Source organism: Neomonachus schauinslandi, chromosome 9, assembly GCF_002201575.2.
Source record: "Neomonachus schauinslandi chromosome 9, ASM220157v2, whole genome shotgun sequence".
NCBI lineage: Eukaryota > Metazoa > Chordata > Mammalia > Carnivora > Phocidae > Neomonachus > Neomonachus schauinslandi.
This window is the reverse complement of record NC_058411.1, coordinates 121241601-121256824: the sequence shown is the minus strand read 5'-3', so window position 1 is coordinate 121256824 and position 15224 is coordinate 121241601. Positions and strand designations below refer to the sequence as shown.

Sequence of the window (15224 nt, the reverse complement as noted above, 5' to 3'; positions counted from 1 at the left end):
CACACCACCACACCCCCACATACGCACTACACACCACACACATACCATACACACACCCCCCACACCATATCCACATACCTACCACTCCACACACACCATACACACACACATTACACACCACACACACCCCACACCCCACATATACACCCCACATACATATCTCTCCCACACACATATCCACACACATTCACACACCATCCACATCCCCCACATACATATTCTACACACCACATACACACACCCCACACAGACACCCCACACCATATACACACACCTGCTATCCTCCACACACACCACACATGCATTACACACCACACACCCCACATGCATACCTCCTGCACACACATTCGCACACCAACCACAACCCCTGCATACACACACTACACACCACACATACCCCCCCCACACACACATACACACAGCCTTTCTGCCACAGTGAACCCCAGTCTCACATCTTCATTTCACAGCACACAGCAAAGCTGGCCTTGTCTTCTTAGTTGTTGCTTACACATTCTTCCTCATTAGCAGATGATAAGCATCCCGTGGGCAGATTCTGTGTTTACACACCTTAGAACCACCACTAATCAACCAGGTGCCTGGCCCACCTGTTCATAAATGAATGTGTGAGTGATTAAACCCATCAAAGGCAGATACCTCCCAATAATGTTTGTACAGACTGAAGAACCACAGATTTTCAGGTTTTCCATCTGAAAACACGGGCTTCCTTGCTCCTTCCCTGGTTCCTTCACCCCTCCCCCAGCTGAAGCATGTTTTCCACCTAACAGCAGGCCCCTGGGGGACGGAAGCTATGGGATGAGGCTGCCATCACACACCCATACATTCTTTTTCCCCAGCCTCTGAGTTGCAGTTTCTATTATGAGGGCTATTTTAGAAAACGATCTCCAGCAGTCATCAGTATACAAGAATATGGTACTGCAGATTGTTTTGAGGGCTGAGGCTATTTTCAGCTACAAGAAGCAGCATTCCTGAGCCCCAAGCGGCCTGTGTGTAGCAGCCCCCTCTGGGGCTTTGTGCCTGTGTCCCAGCCTTCATGGCCCCAGGAGCCTGGGAAGGACAGGGTGTGTTGTGCTGTGAGTGTGGGAGTCTCCCCTACATTGGCAGGAGCTGTATGGAGCTCTCTGGCCTGAGGCAGCAAGCCTGTGCCCTGGGGTCATGGAAAACTGATCTGGGATGCTGTTCTGTTCAAGCAACTAAGTACAGGCAAAAAAAAAAAAAAAAAAAGTGTTTTGGGTGCAGGATTTGAAATAGAGACTTGGTTATGAAATTACCTTTCTATTTCACATTTTTATCTTTAACAGGTTTATTGTATAATTTACATATCATACAGTTCACCCATTTTAAGTACACGATTCAGTGATTTTTAGTAAATTCACAGAGTTGTACAACCATTACCAAAATCTAGGGTTAGAACATTTTTTATCACCCCGAAAGGATCCCTTTTGCCATTCTGCAGTTAATCCCCACCCTTACTGCCAGCCCCAGGCCACCACTGATCTGCTTTCTACCTCTAGAGACTCTCTTTCTCTGGCCATTTCATGGAAATGGAATAATTCAGTTATAGAGTTACATTTTCCACAAGTAGCGTGGGTTTTGGGAGATTGCTCCCATTAATGGGAGAGCAGCATCCGTGTATTCTTGTGAACACTGGACATGGTACTTAAAGGAACTTGAGAGGACAGGACATTTTTTATTCTTTCCCAGCTTGGTTGTGGGGTGAGGGTTTGTGTTTGCAAGGCTGCTGAGTCCCTTCCTCCATTCATTTTTTTTTTTTTTTAATTTAGTAGCAAAAATATATGGAGCTCTGACCCTGTCCCCAGGAACAGAGGGCACCCTTAGCTCTTTGTGCCTTCCACTGCCTTCAAGCCTTTTTCTGGGCAGGGAAGAGCACAGGGGCATAAATTGCTGGAGGGGGCTTATCTGGTCTCCTCTCCATAACCTGCCAGAAATTCACCTCCAATTTGTCTTAGGCTGAAGTCACTCTTCAGTGGAAACTCCCACTTGTGCACAAACACTGTCTTCAACTTAAACCTATCAGTCTTTGTTCTTAATCTAAAATCTAAACAGTTAAAATTATCCTGCACATATATTTCCAGATAACCAAGTATTTTTCTCAATTTTTTAAAACATTTTATTTATTCATTTGAGAGAGAGAGAGCATGAGGGGGGGGATGTGGAGGGGCAGAGGGAGAGGGAGAAGCAAACTCACCGCTGAGCAGGGAGCCCGATGTGGGGCTCGATCCAAGAACCCTGGGATCATGACTTGAGCTGAAGGCAGACACTTAACTGACTGAGCCACCCAGGTGCCCCAGTATTTTTTTTCTCAATTTTTAACCTACGGGAATGCCCACCCTGCTCCTCACCAGACACACACACACACACACACGTCCCTTTTATATTCTGCTTCTAAACCGTTCATCATTTTTATCAGTTTTTCTGGGATTGTTTTTTACATTCTTTACTTTTCTCCTATTAGAGTTTGAAGATGCATAGACATGGTAGGAGCAAGTTTACAGAACTTCTAATTCTTTGCCCAGAAATCCTTAAGAATCGTCTTCAACAGAGCATTATGGTGTTGTCTGTGAATTTTATTTTATTTTATTTTTAAAGATTTTTATTTATTTATTTGACAGAGAGAGACACAGCGAGAGAGGGAACACAAGCAGGGAGTGGGAGAGGGAGAAGCAGGCTTCCCGCTGAGCAAGGAGCCAGATGCGGGGCTCAATCCCAGGACCCTGGGATTATGACCTGAGCCGAAGGCAGACGCTTAATGACTGAGCCACCCAGGCGCCCCTGTCTGTGAATTTTAAAAGACAGTGGAGCTTCAGCTGAGCTTCCTTTCTAGAGATTTTTCAAAAAAAAAAACAAAAAACAAGCTTATTCTGGACAGGTCTAGCTGTAGTTTGGAGGAGGAGGAGGGGGTGAAGACCTCTCTGGTCACACCCAGTCTAGAGGCCCAGGAGCCTACGCCTCAGCTTCTTGAGGGGAACACAGGTGGGCCAGAACAATGGGTGCATAAGACACTGATCAAAAAGACATGCTGAACATCAAAAATAATGTATCGTTTAACTCACCAACCCTTTCCAGGAAGAAGAGTCACTGCATATTGTGAACAGCATATGAGGTTAGAGACCCAAGAGATAGTTCTGTGTTTATTTATTTATTTACTTACGATTATTTCAATTTTTTTCCATCTTTATTGAAGTATGGTTGACAAATGAAAATGTAATGAGGTGTACAACATGATGACTTAATATACCACATACTTTGTAAAATGACTTCCACAATCAAGTTAACACATCCATCACCTTACATGGTTGGGTTTTGTTTTGCTTTCCATGGGAATGTTTAAGATCTACTCTCTTAGCAAATTTCAAGTATACCGTATTATTAACTAGAGTCACCACGCTGTACATTAGATCCTCTGAACTTACTCCCCTTGTAAATGAAAGTTCGTACCCCTGGACAGTCCATTTCCCCACCTCCCCCAGCCCCTGGCAACTCACTGTTTCTATGAGTTCAGCTTTTTTTTTTTTTTTTTCAAAATCCACGTGTAAGTGAGATCATACAGTATTTATCTTTGTCTGGCTTATTTCAGTTAGCATAATGCCCTCCAGGTTCATCCATGTTATTGCAAATGGCAGGATTTCCATCTTTCCTAAGGCTGAATAGTATTCCATTGTGTGTGTATGATTTGATAATCTTTTTCTTTTTTCATTCATCCGTCGATGGATACTTAGCTTGTTTCCATTCTTCAGCTATTGCAAATACTGCTGCCGTGAACATGATGAACATGGCGGTGCAGATATCTCTCCCAGATAGTGATTTTGTTTCCTTTGGATATATACCCAAAAGTGGGGTCACTGGATCATATAGTAGTTCTATTTTTAATATTTTTAGGAATCTCCATACTGTTTTCATAATGACAGCACCAGTCTGCTTTCCCACCAGCAGTGTGAGACTGCTGTGTATTTAAAGCCCAGCTTGGTCCCCTTCCATTTCGGTTTTCTGACTGTTTTTTTGCCCATATAGGCATATTCAAGAGCTCCTGCTACATCGACGTGCGCTGGTTCCCCTTTGATGTGCAGCAGTGCAAACTGAAGTTTGGGTCCTGGTCTTACGGAGGGTGGTCCTTGGATCTACAGATGCAAGAGGCAGATATCAGTGGATATATACCAAATGGAGAATGGGACCTTGTGGGTAAGCCCAGCAAAGACGTGAGGCTAGCAGCCTTGTAGAAAGCCACTTTTTGTTCCTGTGCTGGCTTTGGAAGTTTGGGATTTTCCACTCTGCTTTTCAGTGTGAGCATTTATTGAACCCTGCAGCAATCTCTATAATTTACTGAGAGCTATACAATAAGAAATAAAAAACAATTAGGAAATTCAACACTTTCCATGAAAACGTGCAGCTGTTTAAACAAGTCAGTGCTAGTGTAGGCTATTTTATTAGCATCTGCTCCATTCCTAAAATCAGGTTGGATAGCAAATTGCAGTTCATGAGAACCTATATTCGATGATTTAAATAGAAAAACAGTAATTACATTTATAATGTTGTAAAGCTCATAATGTATTATTTATAATCATGGTGTCTTAGTCCCTTCAGGCTGCTAAAACAGAATGCCATAGACTGGGTGGCTTATAAACAGCAGAAGTTTATTTATCACAGTTCTGGAGGCTGGGAAGTCCAAGATCGAGTCCACGATCAAGGCAGATCCAGTGTCTCCTGAGGGCCTGCTTCCTGGTTCATAGCTGGCTGTCTTCTTACACAGCAGAGACTAAGGAGTTCTCTAGGCGTCTTTTGTAAGGGCAATAATCCCATCCCAAAGGTCCCATCTCCAAATGTCATCACTGTGGGGGTTAGCGTTGCAACATAGGAATACTGAGGGGGACACAAACATTTACCATATATACATCTAGTTTCAATCTATTAAAAAATTCTCCCAGTTTGTTCCATTATCACTAAGATATTCCTGAACAACTCTAACATACCAGAGTTTATTCAAACACTGATGACCCAGGTTTTTTTTTGTTGTTGTTTTTTTAGCACTTAGCAAACTCCATGGTTATTTGTATGATATACTCATTAAAATAAACAAGCAGGGTAATTTTATTCAGACACTGTTCCTTTCCCCTGTTGCTCATGGAGGAATCCCAGGCAAGCGGAGTGAGAAGTTCTATGAGTGTTGCAAAGAGCCCTACCCAGACGTCACCTTCACAGTGACCATTCGCCGCAGGACCCTCTACTATGGCCTCAATCTGCTCATCCCCTGTGTGCTCATCTCTGCGCTGGCCCTCCTCGTCTTCTTGCTCCCTGCAGATTCAGGGGAGAAAATTTCCCTGGGTAAGTGTCCTGATCTTGGGCAGGAGTCTGAGACAGGATGGGAAGGCCTTGCCTTGAGGTCAGCTCTGTAGGGATCCCTGTGGACGGTGCAGGATGGCTCTGGGTGCAGAGGTGTTGGAGAGCCTGCTTGGTGCATCACACACTGACCTCCCAGCCCAGGGCATCTCCCCAATACCATGGCTCCTGATTTAGGCTTCATGCTAGATGCCCAGTGCCCTCCTGAAAATCTGTAATATCCTCTGATCCTTCACAGAAGATGCCCAGGAAGAGACCACTGGGTTCTGTCCTGAGGGGCCTTACTTTCTCTTCTCCTGCCACCCCATCCTATTCCTTGGGAGCAACTGGCCAGCATTTGTTATGGACAGGAAACAGTTTAGTTAGTTTAGTATCAGTTTGCATCTGTATATTGTCATACACAGGGTAATTCCTTATGATCATCCAATAGGAAGATAAGAAAACTAAGACTTAGAATGGTGAAATAAATTTCTCAACATCTTAGAGTTATTAAAGGTCATATTTAGTACATGTAGAAATCATCCTCCAACCTGTATCTTCTGACAGCAAGGCTCAGGCACGTTAAGTAACTTATCCATGGTCACACAGATAGTAAGTAGCAAAGTCAAGACCAAAAGTCAGGTCTTAAGATTGCATGTTTTGTTTTTTTTTTTTTTCCTCTGCTATATGTAACTACATCTCAATCCTAATGTAATTAAGAAAATGAGAGATACTTGTGTTAGGTTCAGTAGTTCATTTTGTATCGTTGTTCTAAAGTTCTGGCTCCTAAGCTTACCTCCATCTGGGACTCTGGTAAATGCTGTGAACAGCCCCCAGAAAAATGGCCATGGCCCTGCATACAGAGAACCCTGCCCTGGGTTTCAGAATGTCACTGGCCCCTCCCCTACACCTCCCTAGTTCTTTGAATCTCAGATAAGGCACAGTTAATGGACTTGAGGCCTTATCACCTCTTGGGTCTCAGGCACTGCTGTGTTTATGTTTCAGGGATAACGGTTTTACTCTCTCTCACTGTCTTCATGTTGCTGGTGGCTGAGATCATGCCTGCGACATCCGACTCGGTGCCCTTGATAGGTAAGCAGGTGTCAGGCCTCTCTTGAAGACACGGGCCTAGAGAGGGCCCTGGAGAGCCACATGGCCCCAGGAGGAGGGACTTTCTGTACCTGTTCGAATGGCCCATGGCCTCTGTTCACCTGGGCACATGTAGGGGGAGTGTGGGGAGTCGAGCTTTGTGGTTTGGCTTGAAGGTGCAGAAACGCACCCTTCCTCCCGTCGTTCTCCCCGTCACACTTGTTACGCAGCCAGAGATTTTACCATTAGAGATTTGTTACTTTAGCTTTGAGTCATTGTTCTTCCACAAATCCTTTGTCAAAAGGGGAGGAGCTCACATTTTAACTCTTGGCCATTGTTTCCCGAGATACCTCGATGTCTCTGGATAAAGTTAAAGCTTGTGAGGAAATGTAAACAGGACAAATATGTTTTAGCCAAGACAGATATAAGGCATGACCTTCTGCCCAAGGCAGGATGACAGAAACAGGAGATAACACCCCTTGTGCCTGTGCGGCTCCCTGGAGTGGAATAAGCAGGAACGTGCACAGAGGTGCTCAGCGGTCTAACGGTCAGGATCTGGTACTCTCGCCACCACAGCCAGGGCTCTGTTACTGGTCAGGGAACCAGACCCCCAGCCTCGTGGGAAGCAGACAGTCTGATGGTGGATATTTGGTTTAATATGAGAATCACTCCTCCAGTTTGGTGATGGAGTTCAGAAAGAGGAATGGAGTCTATGATTATTCCTGTTGGCCCAGGCGACTGGAGGGCCACCCTGTGTAGTTAACAAGGGAGGATAGGAGTAGGGGAGCCTATTTCTCTTACACAGATACTCCCAAAGCTCTTCTTTTTTCCCTTAATGTGTAATATTTTGGTCAGAGAGAGACAGTATTGGTATGAAAAACCTGCATGGGTGTTCCTAGTTCTCTCACGACCATCTAGAGGACAAGGAACCGTGTTTCACCTTGACGGTCTGACCCACTCTTCCTACCTTCCAACACAATGCTTTCAATAGAGACTTGCAACAGGAAGCACCCTCTGTGGGACAATGGGCAGCCTTGCCTTGACTGATGGACCAGTGGGGAAAGGCATGGTTGATGCATAGCCCATGTCTAGAAAGATGGGCTCCTATTGGCCTCTGACCTCTGTTGTTGAGATTTCAGCTGTGGGATCCTCTGACCCTGGATACCTCCACAGGTCATTGTCTTGGTCGGCTAGGGCTGCTACAGTAAAATTCCACAGACCGGGTGCCTACAGAACAAAAAAGTATTTGCTCAGAGTTCTGGAGGTTGGAAGTCAAGACCAAGGTGCCAGCAGGTTTGATATCTACTGAGGCCTCTCTGCTTGCCTTGTGGATGACCACCCTCTTGCTGTGCCCTCACATGGTCTTTCCTATCTGGGTGCATCCCTGGTACCCCCTTGTGTGGGCAAAGTTCCCCTCTTATAAGGACACCACTCAGATTGGGTCATGTCCCACTCTAAGGACCCCATTTTAACTTAATCCCCTCTTTAAAGGCCCTGTCTTCAAATACAGTCCTATTCTGAGATACCAGGGGCTAGAGCTTCAACATCTAAATTTTAGGAGGCCACAACCCAGCCCATAGCAGTCATAGTTTTGTTCACCCTCCATCCCCTTCTTAGAGGTCCCTGGTGCTAACTTGAAGTCTCAAACGTCCATCTCTGGCAGCTTCTCACAGTGGGGCAGTGAGTTCCTTACTGCCTGGAGAGAAGGAGACGTTTTTGTTTTTGTTTTTTTTTTAAAGATTTTATTTATTTATTTGAGAGAGAGAGAATGAGAGACAGAGAGCACGAGAGGGAAGAGGGCAGAGGGAGAAGCAGACCCCCTGCTGAGCAGGGAGCCTGATGCGGGACTCGATCCCGGGACTCCAGGATCATGACCTGAGCCGAAGGCAGTCGCTTAACCAACTGAGCCACCCAGGCGCCCGAGAAGGAGGCGTTCTTAACCAGGTGTGTGGCCATGCACTTAGCCTCTGCACCAGGATGTTCTCTGCTTAGAGATCAGCCCCCTTGAGCTGAAAGCCACACCAAAGGTTTAATAACCGGAGTTGCCAATCAAGGAATGTCTTCCCTTTGCCAGGCTTTCTTCTAGATTCTTGGCTCATATACTTGCTAATTCTTGCACCAACCCTGCAGAAGAAGGCATTGCCATCCCTGTTATACTCGTGAAGAACCTGAGGCCCAGGCAGGCTGAGTAGCCTATCTAAACTCATAGATGTCTGAACTCATGGACAGGGGCAGTGGGTTAGGGGAGAGCTGCTTCAGATGCTCCATGCTTCTTCTCACCTGGGCCAAGGTGGAGAAATGCATCCTTGCCCATCGGAGCTGAAGCTGATCTTCTCAGCCGGGAAAGTCAATGTCTTCCCCGTCTTCCTCAGACAACTGGCACCTCCTCCTATCTCTCATTAAATGGGAGCAGACTCATCTTCCACACTAATACGAGGTACCCCACAAGTGATGCCCCGATTTGCCCACACCAGCATGTCCCTGGCCTGCAGTTATCACGGTGGGGACCAGACCCTCACTACCCCGTTATTCTCAGTTCCCATAACGGCCCACATACTTTCTCCTGAGAACAACCGTATCGGCATCCTGTGAGGCACTGTTAACCCTCACTGGAGGAAGAGGCCGATGGCGTTCACAGAAGTGCAGGCAGCCAGGCCAGGCAGCTTATGTGGACGGGAAAGCAGGTGTGCATGCTCTGCGCTGGCCTCTGCCTGCCGGGAATGTGGGCTGGGGGTGGGGGGGTGCGGGTCTGCCAGCCCGGAGGCAGCCCTGCCCTGCTCTAGGCTTCACCACCTGGTCGCAGGCGATCAGAGAGCGCCGTCTGGGTCTGCCTGCCACGCTGCGATGCTTGTGCTGTGGGGGGCCCGGGGCTCACCCTGCGTCTCTTGTCTCTGCAGCCCAGTACTTCGCCAGCACCATGATCATCGTGGGCCTCTCCGTGGTCGTGACGGTGATTGTGCTTCAGTACCACCACCACGACCCTGACGGCGGCAAGATGCCCAAGTGGGTGCGTTCCTCCTGCCCTTCACCACGGGGAGTCGGGGGCCCTCGCCAGGGGTGACTCCACAGATGAGTTATCTATATTAAAAGTCCTAAAAACAGCTAGTGTTCCTCAACACAGAGCCATGTTTCTCATGCCTCCTCACCTGTCTGCACTATTGCATTAGCTCTGGACCGTTACGGTGAGCATGCTCATAGGGCCCATGGCACTGTTCCTGCGATCTGACATTCCAGAACACGGCCCACGCACTGGCCGCTCTGTACATTTTGCAACCAGAGTGTTTCTAAAACTACTTTTTGTATGTACTCTATGGAGAACAGTACAGTGGTTGGAAGCAACGGGCGAGATAAGCACCCAGCCATGTGGTTGGATCTTCCAAACAGAATGAGGAGCCAAAATGGTGAGAGAGAGTGAGCCATGTAATAATTCATGTAGGCAGTACACGTAGGAATGTAATCTTACCACAGGCCTCTAAAATACAGGTCAGTAGTTAGCAGTGGGGAAGGGCGCTAGGATAAAAGCAAAAGGATGAAAGAGACACAATTGAATATAACAGCTGTTGCATCAGCCGCGGGCCACGCCACCCCTCCCCAGCACCTGCTTAGCCCCATGCACTGGGACGCGGGCAGATGCTTACCCATGCTGTGCCCTTCGGAGTCCAGGATCTGAACCTGTGTGCCCAGCCTCACCTGACACTCAGGAAACCTTGAAGGGCCAAATTTTTTCTCACCCTAGCACAGTGTGACAACATCCAAGGCCAGGGGAGGGATTGAGTCTTCCTCGGGCCCTGCAAACCTTCCAGTGTTCTTGTCCCAAGAGCATGGCCTAGGGACAGCAGGTACTAAAGGAGTCCTCTCATGTCAAAACAAGCCTGTTTTCTTTGGAGACCTATAACTCTGCATCCAAGTTCAGAAGGGAGTCTAAGACTCCCCAACATGCTAAATGCAGGTGCAAGAAGTAAGGTGTCTTTTGTTGACCTCCGGGAAGAGAGAGTTCCCGGGCCTTCTAAAGATATTCATTGTGCAATAATTTACAGTTACCCAGAAGTGAACTTAGGAAAGACCAATTTAAAAAAAAAAAATTGACTTTACCAAGTTACTGTGTCCTCTTGGGTTCTTTTCCACTGCAAATCTGTACACTTAATAATGACTTTCTCTCATAGCAATGGAGTGAGCTCCCAGAAGTGGTGCTATCCCCCACACATTCACATCACTGCAGTCCCTGGGCTTATTTTGAGAAGGTCCCCTCATTAAAAACTGGGACACATTGGCACACATTCACCTACATTGCCATCTGACTTTTATAACCCTGACACACTCTCTGGCTACCCTCCTTCCATTTGAAATAGGTAATACATTCACATGTTCCAAACATCAAAATCAAAGTAAAATCCTGCTCTCATTCCTGCCCCTCACTGTGCTTCCACCGCCAATAGTGATAGCCATTTCAAGCAATTTCTCCATTATCCTTCAAGTGTTTGTTTATGCAAATGTAAGACTCAAACGCATATTATTATTTCTTCTGTTTAAGACGTGAAGACACAAACCATTTTTAATGACCTGGTAGTACTTTATTGTCCAGAAAAAAATCTTAGTTACGAGCCTATGTTCATTATTCACCTCTCAGCACAGGAGTATGTTAAAACCAATGGCTGCAAATGAAATATGAAGCTTGTATCTCTCGCTTTCAATTTATATAGCCTCTTGCATTTTTCTTTCTTTGTGTGTATTTAAAAAATAAACAGCCTCCAAGGAACTTTTATTATGATGTGTTGCTATGAAGAAGATACTGCCGATGCCGTGGCATTATGTGACATTTACGCAGCCAGACGCAAGACCATAACCTAACAGAAGAGGTCATGAGCACAGTTGGATAAGTGCCAAGAGGATAATTTCATCTTTTGAGATGCTTTAGCTTCGAAAGCGAATGATTCAGGCCATGGAATTCAAAATAGACTTGGTAGTGTGGATCACATTAGCTTGAGATGTGCTCCAGGGTAGGCAGAGGCTGCCCCCCCTCCCCCGCCCAATACACACACTCCATGTGTACAGCTATCGCTGGGTTTGGAAGCACCCATTGCCCAGTGCATTCCCTTGAGCTCTGGTCCAGTCTTTCCAGTGCCTTCGAAGTGGGGGTTGGGCTAAAGTCACAGGAGTTTTGAAGAAGACTGTAGACCCTTTTACAGATGAGCTGTGGAAGCCTAAACACATAGGTGACTTGCTTTACTGTGTGACCTTGAGCCAATTTATTAGCCTCCTTGAAGTCTCAGTTTCTTTATCTGTAAAATGGGTGGGGGAAATTATACTCACTTCACAGAGCCCCTGAGAGGCCCAATTGAGCTGGCATGTCTTATGAGCCTCCTGTGGAGGGCCAGACCTGCAGATTCACGTGGGGCCATGTGTCCCTGCTCTCTACTAATCACGGAAAACCCTCCAGGGTATGCAGACAGGCTTTTCCAGGCTCTGCAGGTTTGTCCATAGGGTATGGGCAGGATATATAGAGTGCTGTCTGCTCTGAGCAAAGATTTATCTTTACATCTGCAGTGAATATACTCTTATGCCTTCTTGTTCTTTTCTGTCTCCAGACCGGTCTACTGCAGTCATCTGTGATAAGATGTCATAAAAAGTACTACAGACATGAACTTCACAGCTTACTGCCTGTACTTACAGATGGGAAACATAACCTGTTAGGTTGCTAATGGAATTCACCCACAATCATAAACCAAAATTAAAGTCAGTATCTGGATAATCTCAGGGAAAGGGCCCACTTTTCATATACCTGTCTAAATAGGCTTCCAAGAATTGTTTTGACCTGGACTGAGGTTTCACATGGCTCCTTCTTTTCATTAGAGGGAAAAACAAGAAATCCCCATGATTTCTCTCCAGCGTCATCTATGCATGTAGGCAATATATGTTGATAAAACACTTTATTTTTTTTTTAAGATTTTTATTTATTTATTTATTTGAGAGAGAGAGAATGAGAGAGAGCAAGCACATGAGAGGGGGGAGGGTCAGAGGGAGAAGCAGACTCCCTGCTGAGCAGGGAGCCTGATGCGGGACTCGATCCAGGGACTCCAGGATCATGACCTGAGCCGAAGGCAGTCGCTTACCAACTGAGCCACCCAGGCGCCCGATAAAACACTTTAAACCAGCGGTCAGCAAACTATGGCTCCAATCTGGCCTACCAGCTGCTTTTGCAAATAAAATGTTATTAGAAAAAAGCCAGGCTTATTTCTTTCATGCTTTCTATGACTATTTTGTACTTTATTAACACAGCTGAGTAGCTGCAACAGAGACCTTATGGACTTTATTATGTGGCCCTTTAAAGAAAGTCCAAGTACTTTCCTGCACATCATTGTACTCAGTCTTCACTTCAGCCTAGCGAATTAGGTTAGAGGTTCCTAAACTTCCTTGGTTCACAGCACCTTTAGTGTCTCAGGGATTTTTTTCACAGCCCCTAGGGCAAAAGAAATACCATTAATGGCTCTCTTTATTACATGGGTCAAAGCAACTTAAGTATGTATGCCCTGACCCCTAGGCACCTGTTGGCAGCACACCCTTTCAAATCTTAGGAGCATAATGCCCCCATTTTCTGTTACACTTTGACTTTCTTGGCACTTGCTTTTTGTCAGGACAACAGAAACCTGCTTTGCAATGGTATTCCATCATTGCAAGGGACCCGATGTTGTCGTCGGAACTGCTTCAGTCTAGGCGTTCATGCAGCACCTGCTAGGTGTCACAGGGCTGTCCTTGAAAATTTTAAAAATCTCCAGGGGTTTGCCTTTGCAAGTCCGCGGTGGCACTGGGGCGCCTCACGGGCAGTTGGGTATGATGGTTGCTAGCGACAGATGAGGAAAGACTGCAAAGGGAAAATGTCTTGTTCACGCAGCTCAGGCAGGGCTCGTTTTCCGAGACAGGGCTCTCTTCCCGCGTGCCTGTCTGCCCCGAGACCGCAGTGTGTCTGCCACAGAATTCCGCTCATTCCCAGGGTGACTTTCTGCATTGGTTTATTCTGGGCTCAGTTTGACTCAGCCGCTGCAACGCGTGCCTGCCTGTGTAAACTCACCTGGGAACGAGTGGGGCCTGTCTCCCCTAGGGCCCCCCAAGCAGGGCTGGGACCGCGACCCGCTGATGCTCGCTTCCGCCCGCTCCTAACCGTCCTGTCGTCTCCCCAGACCAGGGTCATCCTTCTGAACTGGTGCGCCTGGTTCCTGCGCATGAAGAGGCCGGGGGAGGACAAGGTGCGGCCGGCGTGCCAGCACAAGCCGCGTCGCTGCAGCCTGGCCAGTGTGGACGTGAGCGCGGTGGCGGCCCCGCCCACCACCAACGGCAACCTGCTCTACATCGGCTTCCGCGGCCTGGACGGTGTGCACGGCGCCCCCACCCCCGACTCGGGCGTCGTGTGCGGCCGCATGGCCTGCTCCCCCACGCACGACGAGCACCTCCTGCACGGCGGGCAGCCCTCCGAGGGGGACCCGGATCTGGCCAAGATCCTGGAGGAGGTGCGCTACCTCGCCAACCGCTTCCGCTGTCAGGACGAGAGCGAGGCCATCTGCAGTGAGTGGAAATTTGCGGCCTGCGTGGTGGACCGCCTGTGTCTCATGGCCTTCTCCGTCTTCACCATCATCTGCACCATCGGCATCCTGATGTCAGCTCCAAACTTCGTCGAGGCTGTGTCCAAAGACTTCGCCTAACCTGGTCCTGGTCCCCCGCATGTAGGAAGCACACAGACAGGCGATGCCGTTGGCTTGGGAGAACTTGGGGTGCTAGTCCCACAGCCACACTCGACGTGAGGACGCTGATGTACCCGGAGCGCTCGCTGCCAGTCATCTCCCTTAGAGTTTCCTTGTTACTTTCTGTAATAGGATCTCAGCACGGTTTTGTTTAATCCTCTCAGATGGGCGGCTTGATATTCTTGGAACATCCTTAGGGTCACCAGGACCACTGAGAGGTCATTTTGCCCATTTCCCAATGCCTGGGGAGCCCTTCAGAGAGGTCAGGGTGGCTCAGGACCACCAGGGGAGGCCTGTACAGTTGGTTTTGCATGCCTGCATGTCACTTGCCAAGAAGACCTATGGAAACTTCAGCATAAGCTTTTGCCTGTTTACAAACCTAGATTGAAAGTAATAATAATAGTAATAAACCACACTCACTAGATCCATTCAAATAATTGGTAAAAGGACACACAACGAAAACTAAAAACCTAACTGCTGGTTTTTCCGTGATTCAGGTTTTATTTTTCTCTGCCAAAGATGGTAGAGAGAAACAATTTTACACTGTTCCTACGTTTTATAAGAGAGAGCGAGACATAGTTCATCTTGTAAATTATGCTTTTACCGGCTTGATTTCTGCCAACCTACCCTGTGGTGGGAATCAGGAGGGACACGGATGTGTGTTGATTCTGAACCAGGACCAGACCGACACAAGTTAGGGGGATTTCTGTAGATACCAGGTGACTCCCAAACTTCCTGTGCTGCCCTCAGACATTGGGGAGTGCAGTTTGCTCTATTCTGAAAAACCCAAAGGACAAAGAGGGTTCTATTAGAATTACCAGCCCAATGTAATAGCTAAAGTTAAATTAAGCCAGCTATGTGTGTGTGTGTGTGTTTAATAATGCATTAGATGTTTCTCGTGTGCTAGAGTTGGTTAGTCTTAGAAACTTGCGGGTCCGTACAAATGTACAACATAAAGTGAAAGTATGCTAGGCTTTTCCTTATGTCTCAAGGCCAAAGAGCAGGATCTGGGACCTCTTCTGGTTCCTTGTATGGCAGGAACTGGGAAGG

The 15224-nt window shown here is 47.2% G+C and overlaps 1 protein-coding gene across 1 annotated transcript in view; it reads left to right on the top strand.

Moving 5' to 3' along the window:
* Window positions 1-14135, top strand: part of LOC110572244 (neuronal acetylcholine receptor subunit alpha-7) — a 113334-nt gene extending 99199 nt beyond the window's left edge. Inside the window, exons 6-10 of the mRNA XM_021680487.1 lie at window positions 4051-4218; window positions 5164-5358; window positions 6358-6444; window positions 9339-9448; window positions 13617-14135. Of these exons, the coding sequence (XP_021536162.1) occupies window positions 4051-4218; window positions 5164-5358; window positions 6358-6444; window positions 9339-9448; window positions 13617-14135 (1079 nt within the window). The remainder of the gene's footprint in view (window positions 1-4050; window positions 4219-5163; window positions 5359-6357; window positions 6445-9338; window positions 9449-13616) is intronic.
* Window positions 14136-15224: the final 1089 nt, after the last annotated feature.